Here is an 18983-nt window from a genome sequence, read left to right on the forward strand (position 1 = left end):
CCAGAAATAATACAAAACGCACACATATAAACACTTTTAATTTAACATTAGTTACAGTTATCCATGTTTAATCTACATCAGCACAAAATCCATTGAACTTCACGAGTCCCGTTGCACAGTCATCACCAACAAACGCCGAAAGGGGTACCAAAGGGGGTTCCGTAGTAGCCGTAGGAACCCCGAAATTATTCACCCATAAACCGCCTCCTTGCACTGCCCCATAACCCAGTTTCCCGCCAAAAACACCACAGATAACTTGACAAATAACACAGATTAAAATTATTAGAAACCTCATTTTTTGACCGACCTCATTTGAAACAAGATCTATAATGGGCCTCGAAATATTTGTTTAATAGAGGACCAGAATTAATTTATGCCATCAAATAACGATTTATTTTGTTAAACCACTGCCACAGTGTATCTTAAAGAACAGTAAAACCACTAACTTCGCATTCCGTATTTGTATGCACGATGACAGCGCCCCTAGTGACCACAATTATTGTGGAATCTGTCAAATTAAGTCAACTACATAGATTATTTGTTAACAATTTTCTGATAGTTTTTCAACTAAATTATAACCTCAATTCCTTATAGCTAAATACATTATTTATCGAATTGCTTGTAACTCAGTAAAAATTTCTCGGCAGCACAACGAGTAGTAGAAGTTTTTGACATACAACAAAATAGCAAAATAATAAGCGACTCTACTGCACATTATCATTTTGTAATACTATAAAAACAATTTGCGGTTGAATAATAATGATTATATCACAACTAATATTTACACAAATATGCCGGTTATTTAATCAAATCCTTTATTAGTATAAAACAGAAAATAAAGTTAGCATTTATTACATAGTTCTCGTTGAATGAATATGAAATTATGTTTGTTTTAACATCGCTGAAAATGTTTGTAGAGACCTGCTAGTGCTTATACCTAATAAATTATTCATACATGTATGAATTTACAATTATATACATTAACCAGTAACTTATTATTGTAATAGCATTAAATTGAAACTTAAATTAAAGTCTCCTAAACCGAACCGCGTTCTTCGCTCGTGGCCGCACGGTCAGATCGCATCAATACAAAATGTAGAGACCGATAATGTTATTCATACACGACATCGGCTGCGTTCAAGACCTGGCCGTATGCTGCAGAACGTAGAAAGTGTGTCAAATCCTTATATCGATAAACCACAATGTGTGAACTCGCCGTTACTCTCGTCTCCAGATTATCCAGTGCTCGGTCCGCTAAGCCGCCAAAGTGTTTGCTACCCCTGGCTTACGGTCTTAGGCCTTGGCACACGACAATGTTTTTCATACATGATGCGAGCTGCGTTTACTTTGACCTGACCGCAGAACGCAGCTAGTGTGGCTAAACCTTTATATCGACAAACCACAATGTGTGAACTCGCCGTTATTCTCGTCTCCAGATTATCCAGTGCTCGGTCCGCTAAGCCGCCAAAGTGTTTGCTACCCCTGGCTTACGGTCTTAGGCTTTGGCACACGCCCAAGAGAAAGCTTTCGGTTCAAAGTGAAACTGCTTTATAAGTATACCTTTTTAGGCTGTTTTAAAAAGTGCTTTAAGTTTTTCAGAACATCGTTTTAGCTGATTCAGATATTGAACACTCATTTTCTTAATAATTTGAAAATTATTTTCCTTAGTTAGTCTGTAGAATTCCTAATGAAGCAAATATTCTAAAGCCCTAACCAACACTATCTGACACGCAATTTAAATCCTGTACTTATCGACCTAGTTTACTCTGTCTTTAATTACTCTGATGTTTAGGTACTTACTAAAGTTGTGCAAAGAAAGTGAGGTCTGTGTTAATTGTAAAGTAGGTACAGCGTCAAATAATTCGTGACCACCAATGTGACCAAAAAGTGGGGCATCACGACCTTATTCCAAGACGTATCAGGAAATGCTGACTATTCTACATCCAATAAATCAGCTAAAATACATTGGTAAATTGGAAAACTGGCTACTTGTTACCTCCTGTAGGCTTATGTACAATAAAAAAATAATAATTTGGATTTCGAATCGACGGCGACGTGTCCTTTTTTAACTACAAAATATCCGCGACTCTATGATACGCAAATCGCGAAAGCAAAAAAGAAACTATGATTACATTAGTTTTTCATTTGTTTTTTCGCGATATCATTGTCCTTCAACTTTGATGAGACCTGACATTGTTATTATTGAAAAAGTTTCTATAGCTTATGGGCCATTCTTATTCTTACGCATTTTTGTGTGAGATGTAAGAATAGCATATGTTTTTAAAGAAAATCAGTGCACTGTATATTAATTTACTTAGTAAAATACCTCTATTAACTAGGCCCAATATTATTTTTATCATAAAACTATTAGAAGAATATTAAAAAAAAGTTACAAGTCCAAAATGTCACGGACCGTGTAGTGTGAGATTCCCGGATTTGGACATACAATATTTTTTTCTGAAGAGATGTTATGTTATTTTGATAAATATTACAGTAATTATGCAAGATTAATACATGTTATATAAGACTGTTAAAAATTTATATCAATAATAATTACCATTTTTGATTTTGAACACCAAACATTGTGTGAGCAGTTTTTGTGTCACAACCACGTGCGCCACTTTAAATATGCGTAACTCGGTAAAAAACTATCTTTGATATTGACATCCCTTGCTAAGTTTTTTTAGAACAGTAACATTGTCATCTTATTAGATTTGCAAATGGCTGAACGTAGTGAGTGAGCCGCAAAAAAATATTTCCTATTTATTTGAAAAAAGGGACAACCATGACACGTCCATCCCGTGTACGGTTTTTAAAGGTAGCTATCAATGTCACGCTATTGTATAAAACATAATTATGTACCTCATGCAGTATAGTTTCAGATAATTGCACAAGATCTGCTAATTCACAGATAGTTTTTTGGATATATCGGACACGTTCCAAATTGTCACGGCCATGGTATTAAAAATGTGTCACTACCGCAAACTATTTAAGTACATGGTCGTGACATTACAACGCGTGGTTGTGACATTCTATTTTTATTATTTTAATAGTTTTTGTTGTTCTGCTAAATTATTTTGTGTATTGTGCAATTTTTAGGAGTAGCCTTTTAGTAAGTGTACTTATTTTTCGCTAGTATGATTTTCTAGATGCCACGAAGGAAAAATTATTGCACTTTCTCATTTCTGCAGTTATATCAAATTTTACTGAGACAGCTCCCGGTAAAGGCCCTGCAGAGGTGGTCGGAGTTGCTTTAAAAGGAATTGCTATTAACCATATTTTTAGTGGTACGGTGACTATGAAACATGTTTAAGTTGTCAAAACCAACTGTTATGTGAATCCTACAGAAATCTCATTTGATACTCAATTAGGTACCTACTGTGTTTAAGATTTACTAATTTTTAAGCATATTATCATATCGAAACCATGTAGGTAGCATATCGGAAGCATGATCAGATAGTGCCAATAATAAAAAGTCTATTTTTTTATTATCTAGTAGATATATTAACTACCTGGCGGTATTTTTGATCTCAATTTTAATTAAATTTTTGGATGTTCAGAAAAAAGTACATATTACCAAATAACACCTTTGTTGATGAAACGAATTTAGTGTATTTTATTGTTAATCAATTTAAACTATTATGATATAAATTTAACAACATAAATATTATTATTTACAGTAAAAATGTAAAACTGTCACATCCGTGTCATGCAGTGTCACAGCCGTGGTTACGTAGGCTATTTTGTTTCCTTTCCGAGGGCTTTAAGGTTGTCCATATACATCAAAAGTATGCTTTTGATTTATACTTTCGATACACATCGCAAAAAGTTAAAAAAAAAAAACTTTAATTTTAAAAAAAAAATTGGCACAAATTTAAGAATGGCCCTTATTCTGTTTACCTAGACTCGGTTGGCTCGGTTCCAGCACACATTCCCGCTATGTAGCGGAAGGCTATGTAATTGGAGTGGACACTAGATTTATGATGCTGGTGTTTGCAGTGTTAAAATGTTATAATAAAAGTTATTGGCCGATTTCAGTTTACATTTCGTTCGGGGAATAAATTCTGTTTGTGGTTGGGATATCAGTGATATTGGAGCAATAAAATCTGTTTATAACTGTGCCCGCGACTTCATACGCGTGAAAACCGTTAGAATATATTTTCCCGTTTTTGCAACATTTGTCATTGATGCTCAGCTGCTATTGATGGTGACATAGCCTTCCTTGATAATTTATGGAGTATAGAATTACATATAGATAGATACTATTACATAGATAGACTGTGTGGATAATAATAAGTCACCTCTTTTGTATTTTAATGAAAATCTAGTCTCCATCGCACACGTTATACAGTGCTGTTAGAGCGACCATGTAGCCACATACTACCACATAAACGTAACTAAAAAAACATAAGAAACTAAGTACTAAACTACATAAATATCACGGCCTCTGGTGACCACATAAAAAGTAGGTAACTACGCTATGAATTAAAAATTATTATTTTCTAAGCTACGAGAATAAAAATAAAACCGCTCACATTTCATGAAAACCCCGAAAGTTTTCAGCAAAGAAGACGTTCTTTACGAGTCGTTTAATTCAAACAATAATTTTTGTTCCACGCAGCCGAGCGTGATTTGAAGTATTTGAACGAGGCCACAGTGTAAAAAATGGAGAAAATAAACTTTATCTTGTGTCCTTTATTGTTTTTTATCGTGTGGCCGTAAAGTTGTCGAATTTTCCACAGAATATAAAGAAAGTTGTGGCATTACAAGAATAATACTTTTTAAAACTCCGTGAAAGGTTTCTTTTTGCCCTTTACAGTACTTATTATTATTCTGTGCCTTTACTTTACAGGTCACTTACTCATTGATTTTTTATTAAGTATTTTGAGATACAATTGAAAGCTGAATACAGTTCCATTTGATTACGTTAATTTTGAATCAATGAGCCGGAGTAACTCTACTGTTACTGAGATAACTAGACGTGAGAGTGAATAAGCACTCACTTAGGCAGGCAGGCAGGTGCGGGTGCCTGCCTTGTTCTGCATAAAAAAAATGCTGTTACTACTTATTACCATGTCTATCTCAGTGAGTCATACTGTGGTCATACTCTCGAAAGGATGAATGAGCTTAAAGCCATTGGCAGACAAGGACACATTATTTTGTTTTACGCACGACCAAAATAAACACGATTTTCTCCAACTTATGTATGACACACAAGAGTGTGTTTGCAGCCTTATTTCACTCAATAAAATATTAAAACTGCACAACCCCGCTCCTTTAATTGCAGTCTTCTAACCGCTGCCGTTAGCACGAGCCAAGACGAGCCAATTTAACAGCCTGCAGCGAAATTGCTATTTCAAGCGAGTTGAGAAAAAAAAATACTCGCATGAAAATATAAGATAAATAATTGTTGCTGTTTAATTTAGGTTTAAGAAGTACATAGTTTCGGTTAAAGTTAATAAAAATTATATTGGAAGATTATAATTTAAAATTAATTCGATAGATACCTTCTTTAGTACAATATGAAACAGTGTCGATCCAAAATTTATTGTCAATCTCAGAAAACATCGATAATATCCGCGCTAAACATCAGCAGCTAATTAAAACAGGAAGATGGAAAAATAAAGTGGTTTCTTAATGGTTTATTGAAAAAAATATTGCTTAGCAAGTACGAGTAATAACAACTACGTCATCAGTTTCCATTTTTACCTAAATATCAGATCTATCGGCCCCAAATGTCGATCAGGTAGTAGAATCCCCATCCCCTAGCAGTCTGGACGCGTACCGTGGTATAGTTGTAGCCCATGCCTCCAGCGATCACCCAGGCATTCGCGTACTGGGTGTAGCCCACCTCTTGGGCTACCACTGCACTGATCCTGGTGGTCACGTTGCCTCTGTAGACTAAGTCTTGCGTCTGGACAGCGTTGGCAATGCCAGCTCTTTGGAAATATGTTCTGGAAGAGAAAATATGGATTAAGAATATGAGACATGTGAATGTAGGCCATAGATTTTGTAGGTGACAAAGGGAGAGATGCGAACATCAAGCCTCCCAAAAACGCCCGGCCAATCAACAGGAATCCCCTATTTGTCTCTGGTAAATTAGAAGGTCTTGCTGCTGAACATCATCACTATCAGATCATGTAGTGATGCAGATTATAGCCGTGGCTAGTACTTAAGGCGATTAGAGTCCTCAATGACCTTGGGCGTTTGACCTTCACGCCGCGAGCAACACCCGCGTACCCCGCACCAAAAACTCCGATTTGACACCGATCAAAAATACACGGGCATAGGTAGATACAGAATAGAAGCTGTTTCTTCATACATTACTGCCTATTATTTTAAACTTAAATTGATGAACCTTGATGTCGGTGTCATTAGCGAGTGACACAACCTCCCCGTCTGAAGGCCAGCGGCCGACTGCCGCCCGCACCCCGCGAAGGCCCCCTCAACAGCAAAACGTTCGGAATTTATCAAAAGTAAAATTTATGAATGAAAGTAATGTTCGATTGAAAAACGCAACGTGTCATTTAAAGATTAAAGAATTCCCAATCTATTCGTGCAAAAATCTTTTAAATTAACATAGCCGTTTTGGAGGAGTAGGGAATTTAAGTAAAAAATCGATGTCCCGTATTTATTTTTTTAATCCAAAACAAAGAGACGTAGCGAAAATTCAAACGTCAGAAATGTAGTCCTTGAACTGTTGTATAACATATATTTTTTTCAACTATTTCTGTCCAGCAGTAAAAGAGGAGTAGGATTTACAAAATGCCCATTTGGCGCGGATTGAGGACACTAATCGCCTTAAACTACCTAATCATTGAATACATCTTGATCTTCATGATAATCTTTCATGTCTCATCACATCTGGGGGCACGGCAGTGCCCCCGCCAAGTCAAGCGCGAAGCAAACACTGCCGTAGGGGAGACCGAGGGCATTTGAAACAAAGGTGATTTGAAACAGTACAGATTTCTCTGTACTCAAAACCGTTAGCGAGCTGGCAACGGTCCTTTACACCTACTTCCCGCCTCCCGCGGCCATGTCAGTTCGTGTCCATCGTGTAAGTCCCGCGGTTGTGGAGTTTAGTGTGCCATGTGACAAAAATCGTGAAAAGTAAGTTTTCAACGAATTTTTGCGATGCCTTTATTTTGTTATATGTTTTGTATTTTGGTTTAAGTTATATATGTTTCGAAAGCTCATTAACTAAAGATTTGTTATATATATTTAGTACCATTGGTTTCTGTGTATTTGCTTCTAGATCATAGATTTAATAAAAAATGGGAGGTTTTTTCTTACTGAGGAGATTTGAAACAGGGTGTTTCAACTCTCCTAGTTTTCAATATATTTTTTTTGTTGGTTTAATTTGGGCATATTTGGTTATAAAGAAACAAAGAAAAAATGAAGACAGTGAAGAAGAAGAGGAAACTTTATGCCTTTGTTGTTTTGAGCCATATTCTAATAGCAGAGCCAAAGAAAAGTGGGTGCAATGTCTGGAGTGCAAAAACTGGGCTCATGAATCTTGCACTGGTGAGGAATTTTCTTATGTTTGCCACAACTGCTTGTCAGACTGATATTTTTATTTCCATAATTATTTTGATTTTATCCCACCAAAAACATTCTGTAAAAAACTAGCCAAGTCTCGATGGAGCTGCTTGTTTATCTCTAAAAAGTAATGAAATCTAGACAAAGTCGTGCCAAGTCTATGATGGTTCCTTACCGCGATTTCTTTATTATTATACTTAATGTTGTGTGACTTGGCCGTTGAACAATCTTTATTATGATAATCATACATAAGTATTATTGAAATACGCAGCTTTATTAAGCCTACAATTGACTGGTTATTGAATCAACGTTTTCCAAGTGGTAATTTTCCATCGTCAATGGGTAGCGGTTCTGGCGACAGATTGGTGCAATGATGTCATGGAGCACCTGATTTTGTACCCTTCAACGGCCAAGTCACACAACATTAAGTATAATAATAAAGAAATCGCGGTAAGGAACCATCATAGACTTGGCACGACTTTGTCTAGATTTCATTACTTTTTAGAGATAAACAAGCAGCTCCATCGAGACTTGGCTAGTTTTTTACAGAATGTTTTTGGTGGGATCAAATTAAAAGAAAGAAACTTATCATGTGATGTTTTGAAATTACACCTACTAGTCCAGTCAATAGAGCATTATAGATGGAAAACTGTAGAACACAATTTCTGACTTCAGGACTTTATTTAGACTAGTTAGGAGGTGAAAATAGCAAAAGTCCCCGCCCTTAGCCCTTGAGCTGGCGGGGAGAGGGGGGTTTAAAGGTGCCACTTTTCGGTTTTTCGCTTAATCCTCGGAAACTATGCGTCCTAGTGACATGACTACTTTGAACCAAAAAAAGCATATTCAATTTGCTACAGGTGAGATAGACAAGTTTTTCTATAAATTGTATAGTTTTCGCGGCATCTGCTCTAGAAGGTCTGTAATATTGGAAATTTTATTTTTGTCTTACATGTTTCCATCAGGAGAAAATCGACTAAATCAACACTAAGCAATCATTCTAGACATGCGGGAGCATGTTAAGCCTAGTTCCAGGGAGGGGACTGCACCGTGCGTATATTTAGACGAACCACTTTGAGCCACTTTTGACTCCTCATCACTCAAAAACTACTGTGCATTAACACTTCAAATTTGGCTCATGTGTTGAGACTTGCAAGATATACATCAGTTTCAAATTTCATAAATATGCCTCAAACAGTTCTTTAGATATTGACGTCGCATAGTTTCCGAGGATTAAGCGAAAATCCGAAAACTGGTACCTTTAAACCCCCCTCTCCCCGCCGGCTCAAGGGCTGAGGGCGGGGACTTTTGCTATGTTCACCGCCTAACTAGGCTAAATAAAGTCCCGAGGTCAGAAATTGTGTTCCACGGATTTCTCTCTACACCGTCGTTAAGGCATTCATTGACTGGACTATACCTAAAATATCAAACATTATGATTCGTTCGTTTCGTTCGTTTCAGCCAAATATAAAAATATCAAACATTATGATTATGATTTCAAAACAGTGTGCTAATAGATACAGCCTGTTTCTTAACATTTTAGTAAAGACACTCTACCTGTTATCGACAATAGAGTAATTTTTGATCCAAAGAACATAATCTCGTGGCTTCCACAGAATAACAGCGTCATTTTCTGGGTTTTACTGAGCATGACACATGCTGAGCGGTGGTCAATTTTGGTTCTAAATAATTGTATTTGCATTTATTATCCGAGTGTAATATTTTTTTATGTTGGTACCAAAATAAATGTTTTTTTTTTCTTTCTTTTGTGCTGAAACTCACCTGTAAAGCAGTCGGTCGCCGGGCTGGATGTACCCATGATTAAGGTTGGCTCTGGAGGAGGGACCCTTCAGCAGGGCAGCCTCGTTGAAGGCCAGCACCGATAGAAGAACCAAGGATAGCGCAAATTTCATCTGTAAACAAAACACCTTATTTATAGGTAAACGTGATTTGTGAGGATAAATAAATGGACGTTTGTTGTGACTCTCCTGTAAAAAGTAATGGACAGATTTTGATGAAACTTAACAGTGTTGTAGCTTGTACTTCAGAATTAGGTTATGATTAGATTGTTAGGATACTTTTCTTGAAATTCATTAACAAGCCGCATGCAGATGCTGGTGGTCCAAAAAATGTAATTAATGCCTATTTATGTCATAAATAAATAATAAATCAATAACAACAGGTAGAGACACATAAAAAACATCAGAGTAATTCACGAAGTAAAACAAATTTAATGTCGCCATCTCAGATAGGCAACACAATAAAACACAAAAATATATAGGTATTTTAACGATAATAAACACTGCTCATGGAAAGGCAAACACACATTCGAATACAGAACTTCCTTCTTTTTGAAGTCGATTAAAGCATAAATAAACGAACTATGGGAACTTACCTTGAAAGTTTAAATTAATTTTCTATACACGTAAACCTCTCGTCTAGCTACTGCCTTACTATGTCAGAACCTCGTGATTACTATGTTATATATACATCTCAATGGTTCGTCCGATAAGATACAGTTTGTTTATCAGAATGAATCACTAGTTGACATAAACAAAAGTGTTCTGGGAAGAAATTTTCCTGTCGATATTATCATTATCTATTTGCTAGATTATTAATCTTTAGGAAAGGAAAAGTCATCATAAGCAAAGAGTATTGACTTTATTGGATAATAGTACTTATTGAAACTACATTAGATGATTAGATGTCATATTGTTTAGCTTATTGAACTGCCTTTAAGTCTCTGGCGAAATGGAAAAGTAGAAGAAAATTGAATATCAGTATATAGGTAATAATTACACTAGCTTCTGCCTACAGCTTCGCCCGCGTAGATTTAGATGATAAATTATGTATAGTATTCTTTCCCCCTTATACAAACAATATTAATAGTAAAAGATGTAAATTAAGAGATTAAAAAACGCAGTGGTTGGTATAAAATCTGTTTTCTCTCTCTCTCTCTCTCTCTCTCTCTCTCTCTCTCTAAGATTTATTGTTATTTATCAATTTTATTATTTAATTAATATTCATTTTATTGTATGGTGGTCACGACGGGATACGACGGGAAAATAGTTCATTTTCAGCTCACCAGGTGTCGCTCTCGTGGCATGGGTTGCCTTTTTAATTCGATTTTCGTGCAAAACCACGATGCCTAGATTTTCCGCGCAAAAAGGTTCTGTCAAAAGTGGCGCCAAAATAAACTATCAGGGACCGGTTTAACTTTACCTAACATAGGTACAAACATCATTTTAGTTTTAATGTGTATGATAAATGAATTAAGATCAATTAAGTAGCTGATAAAGAGATACTTGTCTTTCTTGCTAATTCATTTTTCTATCTCTTTATAAGTGTTATCAGAATTTATTGAGAAATACTTACTTATAATGGTAGCGCTAAACATCAGCAGCGAATTAGAACAGGAAAATGGAAAAATAATAATTGCTTGGTTTATTGTAAAAAATATTGCTTAGAAAATAACAACAAATTCGTCATCAGTTTCCATTTGTAGCTAAATATAATCAAATTCACAAACGTTTATTGCATGTCACATTACAATTTATAGTGGTGTTACAAAATAGAGATAGGTATACATGTAACGCCCTGCAAGGGCACAGCAAAACATCGAGGGTTAGTATCTATCGTCCCCAAATATCGATCAGGTAGTAGAATCCCCATCCCCTAGCAGTCTGGGCGCGCACCGTGACGTGGTTGAAGCCCCTGCCTCCAGCAATCACCCAGGCGTTCGCGTACTGGGTGAAGCCCACCTCTTGGGCTACCACTGCACTGATCCTGGTGGTCACGTTGCCTCGGTAGACGAAGTCTTGAGTCTGGACCGTGTTGGCAATGCCATATCTTTGGAAGTATGTTCTGGAAAGAGGAAATATGAATTTAGCGAAATGCGATACGGCGTTGATCCCTTTCCGAGTTGATAAGACTGCTATGAGCTTAAAGGTACTAGAGGCGCTAAGAAACACTGTTTCTTAGCATCTTAGTAAAATACTCTACAGTTTTAGTACGTGTGGGCTGAGTGTGAGTTTAAAAAATGTATGAAAATTTTAGTTTTTGAATAGGGGCGCTGTACAGTCCGTCATACATTTAATGTCATTTTTTTACTTTTTTGATGAAAACTCATACTAGACCCTCTGTTGTCGACAATAGAGTAGGTACTTGTCGATCTAAACAAAGTCTCATGCTCACCTGTACAGCAGCCGGTCGCCAGGCTGGATGGAGCCGTGGTTGAGGTTGGCTCTGGAGGAGGGGCCCTTCAGCAGGCCAGCCTCGCTGAAGGCCAGCACCGATAGGATAACCAAGGATAGTGCGAATTTCATCTGTAATTAAAAAAAACATAATTATAAACGCGATTTGTGAGGATAGATAAACCTATTTTGAAAATTATAAATAACTTGAAAAAAATCGAACTGCCTAAGGCGAGAATTGAACCCACGACAAGCCTCGAGAACCCACGACAAGGCAGTTCGATTTTTTCAAGCTATTTTAAATTTTCAAATTAGTTTGAGAAGCATCTCTTAACACTCAAAATTAAACCTATGTTTAAATGTTTTTTCGTAAAAAGTAAGGGAAAGATTTTGGTGACACTTAACAGTATTCAATACTGTGCGTGTATGGACTTCAAAATTAGACGATAATTAGAAGTCAGGATACTTTTTCTCCAAATTCACGAATAATCCTCATACAGAAGCTAGCAATAAGGATAAGCAACGGGTAGAAAATAATAAATAAAAAAAATTAAGTAAAGGATTGGCAATACAATAAAAACACAAAAAGATATTTAAACAATGCCAGAAAATAAAAATCATCAAAAATCAGCATTAGAAAAAAAGGCATAACGATTAATTCTTATTTCAACTCAATTATTGAAGACCTTCTCGTTTCTCAAGTCGATTAAATTATTAAACAAAGGGTAAAGTAACTCAAACTCCATATAAGTAAAAGCAAACAAACTATTACTAGGGTACCTACTTACCTTAGAAGTTTTAATTAATTTTCTCCACACGTAAACCCGTCTAGCTACTGCCGTACAATGTCAGAACCTCCTAATTACTATGTTATATACATCCCAATGATTCGTCCGATAAGATATAGTTTGTTTATCATAATTAATCACTAATTACATAAACAAAAGTGTTCTGGGAAGAAATCCTGTCGATATTATCATTATCTACCTATTTGCCAGATTATCTTTAGGAAAGGAACAGTCATCATAATGCAAAGAGTATTGACTTTAAAACTTTATCTTTATTGCTTAATAATCACTATTACAACTACATAAGAAACAGTGTTTAGGTTGATGAATCGTCTGTACATCTCTGGAAAAGAAGTATAAACTTGAATATCAGTAATTACACTAGCTTCTGCCTGCGGCTTTACCATAAATTTATTATTTCATTAATAGTTATTTATATAGTATAGTGTTATTTTAATTGTCTCGAAGCACTGGTAGGGCCCAATAAGTGCCACTAGTAGTCTAAATTGAATAAAATATTTTTGATTTTTATTTTATTTTGTCTATTAGGATAGGTAAAAAACGCATCGTATAAAATCTGGAAGAAGCTAGAAGCAACGGGAAATTATTTAATTGTCAGCTCACCAGGTGTCGCTCTCTTGGCATGGGTTGCCTTTTTCATTATGCCGTTGCGGTGGTCGTGCCAGAAACCACGATGCCTAGATTTTCCGCGTATAAAGTTTCTGCCAAATCGACGTACGCCCTGGCCATAAAAAAAATAAAAACAAAACTGTCAAAAGTGGCGCCAAAAAAACTTAGGGATCGGTTTACTTTACACACACATACTTGCACATCTTTTTATTTTTTTCGAGGTATGAGTAGGCTCAAGTAAATTAATTAAGATCAATTAGCTGATAAAGAGATACTTGTTGCTTTAATTTCTTGCTAATTCATATTTGGTACTATCTTTTTGATAAGCGCTACCAACCAGCGATTAATGAAAATTGTGCTAATAGTTATTTGATTTATTGAGAAATATTATAAATCCATTCAGGTGTTCTATTTATAAAGGATTAGTATTTTTATGCGTGATAAATATAACAGTTACAGTAACAGTTAGTATTAGCTATAGATCCAAACTTAAAACTATTGAATATCAAGCTTATAATTTCATTAGGCATTTTAATTGATGGAATTTCAATCTATGACTGAACAAATTCAGGCTTAGGTATGCCTGAAATTCAGCTAGTTCATTAGCTTAAGGAACCGATTCCATAAAAAAAAATACCGACTTGCGAAATAATTCCTAGTAACTCACATTGCTAGATAAGTATTAGATAAGGATTATAATTTTCCTGTAATATTTCCAATTGATATAAACACAATAAACCCACTAACATAACAAGTGTTTCAATGTTCCTTGCTCTACTTACATTATGTAAATTTGAATGCAAGTTCTTATAACATTTACCTAGTTACTCATCACGATTCTCTAGCTAGATAGTACAGTTTGAATTCATCAACGATAATGTTCTAGTATACCTTTGTCGTTAAAAACAATGAGTAAAATTACCTTAGTATGTTGATACATAATAGCCATGTAGTAGGTATATAAGTAGGTACTATGTACAAGTCTAACCCTTACACCACTTGCAGAAACATATTGAAAAGAAGTGGAAGAAGAAACTCAGCCCTATTCTCAGCGTTTTATTTATTACAAGAAATACAAACTACAAAATATTCATATAGGTTGGTTCGTTCGTTTCAGCCAAATGACGTCCACTGCTGGACAAAGGCCTCCCCCAAGGTTTTCCACAATGCACGGTCCTGCGCTGCCCGCATCCAGGCTCTTCCCGCGACCCTTACCAGGTCCTCGGTCCACCTAGTAGCAGGCCTGCCCACACTACGTCTTCCAGCCTGTGGTCGCCACTCGAGAACTTTTCTACCCCAACGGCCATCGTCTCTACATACGAGCTATGTTCCCCGCCCACTGCCACTTGAGTTTAGCAATTCTGCTACTCTCTATTCTAATAGGTTGGTTACTCAATGCATAATAAGTTCTACCTACCTATTGATTGAGTAACATTCAATGAAGTAAGAGCCAATATTTTCTATTTTTTTCGCCGGAATCTACCTCAATGTCTCTGTAAGGATATATTGCCAAACATTCTCATTTCCTTTGACGAATAATTTCTCCAATAAAGCGAGGCATAGACGAATGTGTGCAGACGTGAGGCTTATAAAAATTCATGGCAGCACAATAATTTGTTGGACTTACCTCTTGTCGCGGCTGCACTTTAAATTCTGCCCAAACCCAAAACGCCCAGTATTTCTGTAAGTTTCAACCACCGCGCGATCATAAGCCATTGACAGGTCGCGCGACCTGTCATTGGTATGTGATCGCTGCACGCGTTGGTGTGGTTGAAGCATTAAAAACGTGTCAATATAGTATGTTTAAAAGCGTTCCAATGTTAGTAAATAGGTGTATGTTGCCATGTAGCGTTAGGTGCTTATTTAACTAGCTTTTGCCCGTGACTTCGGCCACGTTAATTTCTGTCTGTCACATGTCTTATCCATCCATATTCTATAGCCTATATTTATCAGGGATAATGTCTATGGGGAAATATTTTTTCAAATCGGTCCAGTAGTTTCGGTGCTTATTCAATACTTATAATAATATACCAGTAAGTGTGGATTTTCGTACCAGAAAACGCAGCGTGGGACGTTCACCCACAAGGTGAACCGACGACCTGATAAAGGAAGTAGGAAGGCGCTAAATGCAGGCCGCTAGCGCTACCAACCGTGCAATTTGGAAGTCATTGGGGGAGGCCTATGTTCAGCAGTGGACGTCTTGTGGCTGAAATGATGATGATGATGATGAAGTGTGGATTTACCAATAACACGGGGTTTCAGGATTGATGCTAGGATTTACAGCTTGACCAGTGAAGGCCAAAAGTTAGTGTTAGTCCCGAGGCATATTAAACTGTCAAAATGCTCGTTGCATTTATTTTTCAGTGTTTTCAAGTATTTCACAGGACTTACTTGATCCATCTAGGAACTTTCTAAGGTATCTGAAATTACATTCTAGTGGTAACAGTCTACACAATCAATTCCTGTCGCTAAGAGCGAAGACGAAGAGACAAAGCGAACCGGTGTAGCGATCCATTTTCTTTTATTGGCACGTTGCACAGTGTGTTATGAGACTGTATATTTCCTCAAATATACCACGGAATTTAAAACTCTTTTTTATACAATTAGATTAAACTAGCGGCCGCCCGCGACTTCGTGCGCGTGGTTCTCGTTTTACCCCCCCTTCATCTATCTTACGCGGTTCAGATTTTTTCATACAAATGTTTTTTCCCGCTAACTCCCGTTCCCGTGGGAATTTGGCAATATCCTGTTGCAACTAAGCTTTAAGTTTACTAAGGTACCTGCATGCCAAATTTCAAGAGTCTATCTTACGCGGTTTAGATTTTTTCATACAAATGTTTTTTCCCGCTAACTCCCGTTCCCGTGGGAATTTTGCAATATCCTGTTACAACTAAGCTTTAAGTTTACTAAGGTACCTGCATGCCAAATTTCAAGAGTATATCTTACGCGGTTTAGATTTTTTCATACAAATGTTTTTTCCCACTAACTCCCGTTCCCATGGGAATTTTGCAATATCCTGTTGTAACTAAGCTTTAAGTTTACTAAGGTACCTGCATGCCAAATTTCAAGCGTCTAACTTAAGCGGTTTAGATTTTTCGTACAAAAGGATTTTCCCGCTAATTCCCGTTCCCGTGGGAATTCCTAAGTATCCTATAACCTGCCCAGGAGTATGAAGAATAATTGTACCAAGTTTCGTTAAAATCCATCAAGTGGTTTTTGTTTCTATAAGGAACATACAGACAGACAGACAGACAGACAAAAATTTTACTGATTGCATTTTTGGCATCAGTATCGATCACTAATCACCCCCTGATAGTTATTTTGAAAATATATTTCATGTACAGAATTGACCTCTCTACAGATTTATTATAAGTATAGATATAGAAGATATCAGACTATATCTTGCAATTAAAATCATTTTTCCTAATTAACTGAATGCGTTTACGAAGCACTTAATACGCTTATTGCGTGTAGTTTTAAGAGCTCTATGTAGTATTGTAACATTTGTGAATTAAATGTTAATAGTTAACGAGTAACAATATTTTTGCATAATTTTGAAGTAAAAAAAATAGGTACCTTTGAATTTTTATACCGCGAAAACTACGTGGAATTTTCAAACAGGAGTTTACTATCAGGTTTGTATAACTGAGCTCTATAGGGTTCATCAAATAAATGAGAATTTCCGATTGTACAGTCTCTTAACACACTGTGCGTAGGGATGAGGCTACACATTTTGTTGGAAAATGACGCTCATTGCAAGTCAATAAGATGCCACAGTGTGCTTAAGGTGCTGTCGTTTAATTTTTCTGAATACTATCAAGCAACAATTGAGGAAAAATAATTACAATGAGGGCTACCGTATTTGAGTTGACGCCACTGGCGAGTAAGGTAACATGAACAACTTCGTCTTCGAATCGTTTGCGTATTCGACTTTATTCAATACTCAACCTTGGAATTAAACAACAGCGTGGCAATTTTGATTGTCAAAATAAGTTTCGTGCAACCATTTCTCATACTGAGTTCACTTTACGACACGTTCACAAGGGCGCTGTTGTAGTTTTCTAACTAAATATTTTGATGGCAATTAGAATACGCAAACGATTCGACGTCAAAAGTTTTTCGTGCTAGAGGTACAGTGCTGTAAAAACGGGACTATTCCCACCTCTCGTCTCCACCACTGCAACTCCTGTGTAGCCAGGATCTACAGCTTGACCGCCATAAAAATCCAACCAATGAAGGTCAAGTTTGTCCCGGGAGAAAGTTTAACTGTCATTAGACCCGCAACGAAATTAATCAGAAGAACATAAGAGGAGTTCGAAATTAAGGTTAAATAAATGATATGAGTATCATTGCATTTGCACTCTTATAGGTAGCGCCACTGTAGAGTAAGGTCTTGTCACTTGCCAGTGGTGCCAACTATGGAGCAAAAATACAAAATACGTAGACCTCATTATTTTGCTATTAATTAAGTAGATAAACTTTGCTTTAGCATAACAGAATTATCAAAGCGTTAAGATATAAATTAACCAACATAAATCCATAAAGTTAAATCCCTTTTAAAGCTTAGCACTAACTTTGAAACAAATTACTAAATCCATTACAACCGAGCCTCATTTTTCAGGGCCATCAAAATTTCGTTATCCTAATGTAATTTGGGAACAAAAGGGTTTAGAGTTGATAACTTTAAAATTACCAAAGTTACGGGCAAAGTCAAACATAGCATAATAAGTACAAATTGCCGTTGTGCTTGTTTTGTTTAAACTATGTAGCACCTTACTTATCTAATTTAAATGTTCATTTTGTACTTATAAAATCCTACATTTGATCTTACTTACTTAATTTTATTTATTTGCCTCAATATCTAATAGTGCGTATTTGAAGCAGTGGGTCCGACTTTCAACAGTGTTTTCATTATAGAGATCGTTGTTTTTGGATATGAAAGAATTGCACAAAAAATGATTTCTTCCATTTGCCACTGGTAAATTAGAGGGTCGGGCTCCTGATTTTGAAAACTAACGGTACATTACATAAACCATAAACTTAGGTAAGTAAATAAGCATAAAACGTTTAAAGAAACCCAAGAGAGTCACATAAAGTAAAAGCGAGAAGATTGGCCAAAACAAAACGCACCAAAATTAACGGTAATTGCTTCCAAAAGGTCTGGTAAAATGTTTCTCAAAAGAATTGGGATTTTTCCTTTCTCCGCCTTTTCTCAAATAATATAATTAAAATGTTTATGCGTTCTTGAAGCTTTGAGAAACCTTTTTGTTTTTCACATGATACGAAAACACTTAATGAGAATTAAAGATGAAGAAAGTGTGTCAACAGTGAGCAGTAGAAAGGGAAAAATAAATGTTAATTAATTAGCTACAAATTATATTAAAACTTATATGACAGTTGGTGATGGTAGTCATTGGGACAAAAAAATTCTTGAGTGGCGACTTCATGGGGAAACATGCAATGTTGGTAGGCTTTCTCAGGACAGACTCGTGGGCCAGCGATCTTGAAAATCGTGGGAAACTCCTGAATGCAAGAAGCGCAGGACCGGTCTTTATGGAAATTCCTCAGCATTTTACTAATCAAAAGAACCATATTTTTTGGACTTAGTGCAACACAAATATTTATAGAAATAGACAAAATAGGTCTTATAATTAATGTGTATAAGTGTAGTCACACGATAATCTTACAAACAACATTTTCGTCTAAACAAATTCCTGTAGCTGATTGAGCATATATCGTAAACAACCGCTGATCCAGCCTTCGAGGTGATATACAGGGTGATGCTGAATTTCGCCGATGCAATAAGCCACAATTTGTCGGCAGCCGCGTGTGCCCT

At 36.3% G+C, this 18983-nt stretch overlaps 3 protein-coding genes across 4 annotated transcripts in view; 1 reads left to right on the top strand and 2 right to left on the bottom strand.

Annotated features, from left to right (window-relative positions):
• Cbp53E (Calbindin 53E) overlaps positions 1-18983 on the top strand; it is a 55105-nt gene that overhangs the window by 18602 nt on the left and 17520 nt on the right. The gene's annotated exons all lie outside the window — the stretch shown is intronic.
• On the bottom strand, positions 5628-10029 carry LOC114361506 (uncharacterized). Its single transcript, XM_028316560.1, has 3 exons — positions 9932-10029; positions 9319-9449; positions 5628-5954 (listed from the first exon to the last, which is right to left on the bottom strand). The coding sequence occupies exons 2-3, from the start codon at positions 9447-9449 to the stop codon at positions 5723-5725; spliced, it is 363 nt and encodes a 120-aa protein (XP_028172361.1). The 5' UTR covers positions 9932-10029; the 3' UTR covers positions 5628-5722.
• LOC114361507 (uncharacterized) lies at positions 10958-12604 on the bottom strand. Its single transcript, XM_028316561.1, has 3 exons — positions 12518-12604; positions 11731-11861; positions 10958-11400 (listed from the first exon to the last, which is right to left on the bottom strand). Exons 2-3 carry the CDS (start codon positions 11859-11861, stop codon positions 11169-11171), a joined length of 363 nt encoding a protein of 120 aa, XP_028172362.1. The 5' UTR covers positions 12518-12604; the 3' UTR covers positions 10958-11168.

The sequence above is a fragment of the Ostrinia furnacalis genome, unplaced genomic scaffold, assembly GCF_004193835.3.
Source record: "Ostrinia furnacalis isolate ACB-3 unplaced genomic scaffold, ASM419383v2 OfSCF5765, whole genome shotgun sequence".
Taxonomy (NCBI): domain Eukaryota; kingdom Metazoa; phylum Arthropoda; class Insecta; order Lepidoptera; family Crambidae; genus Ostrinia; species Ostrinia furnacalis.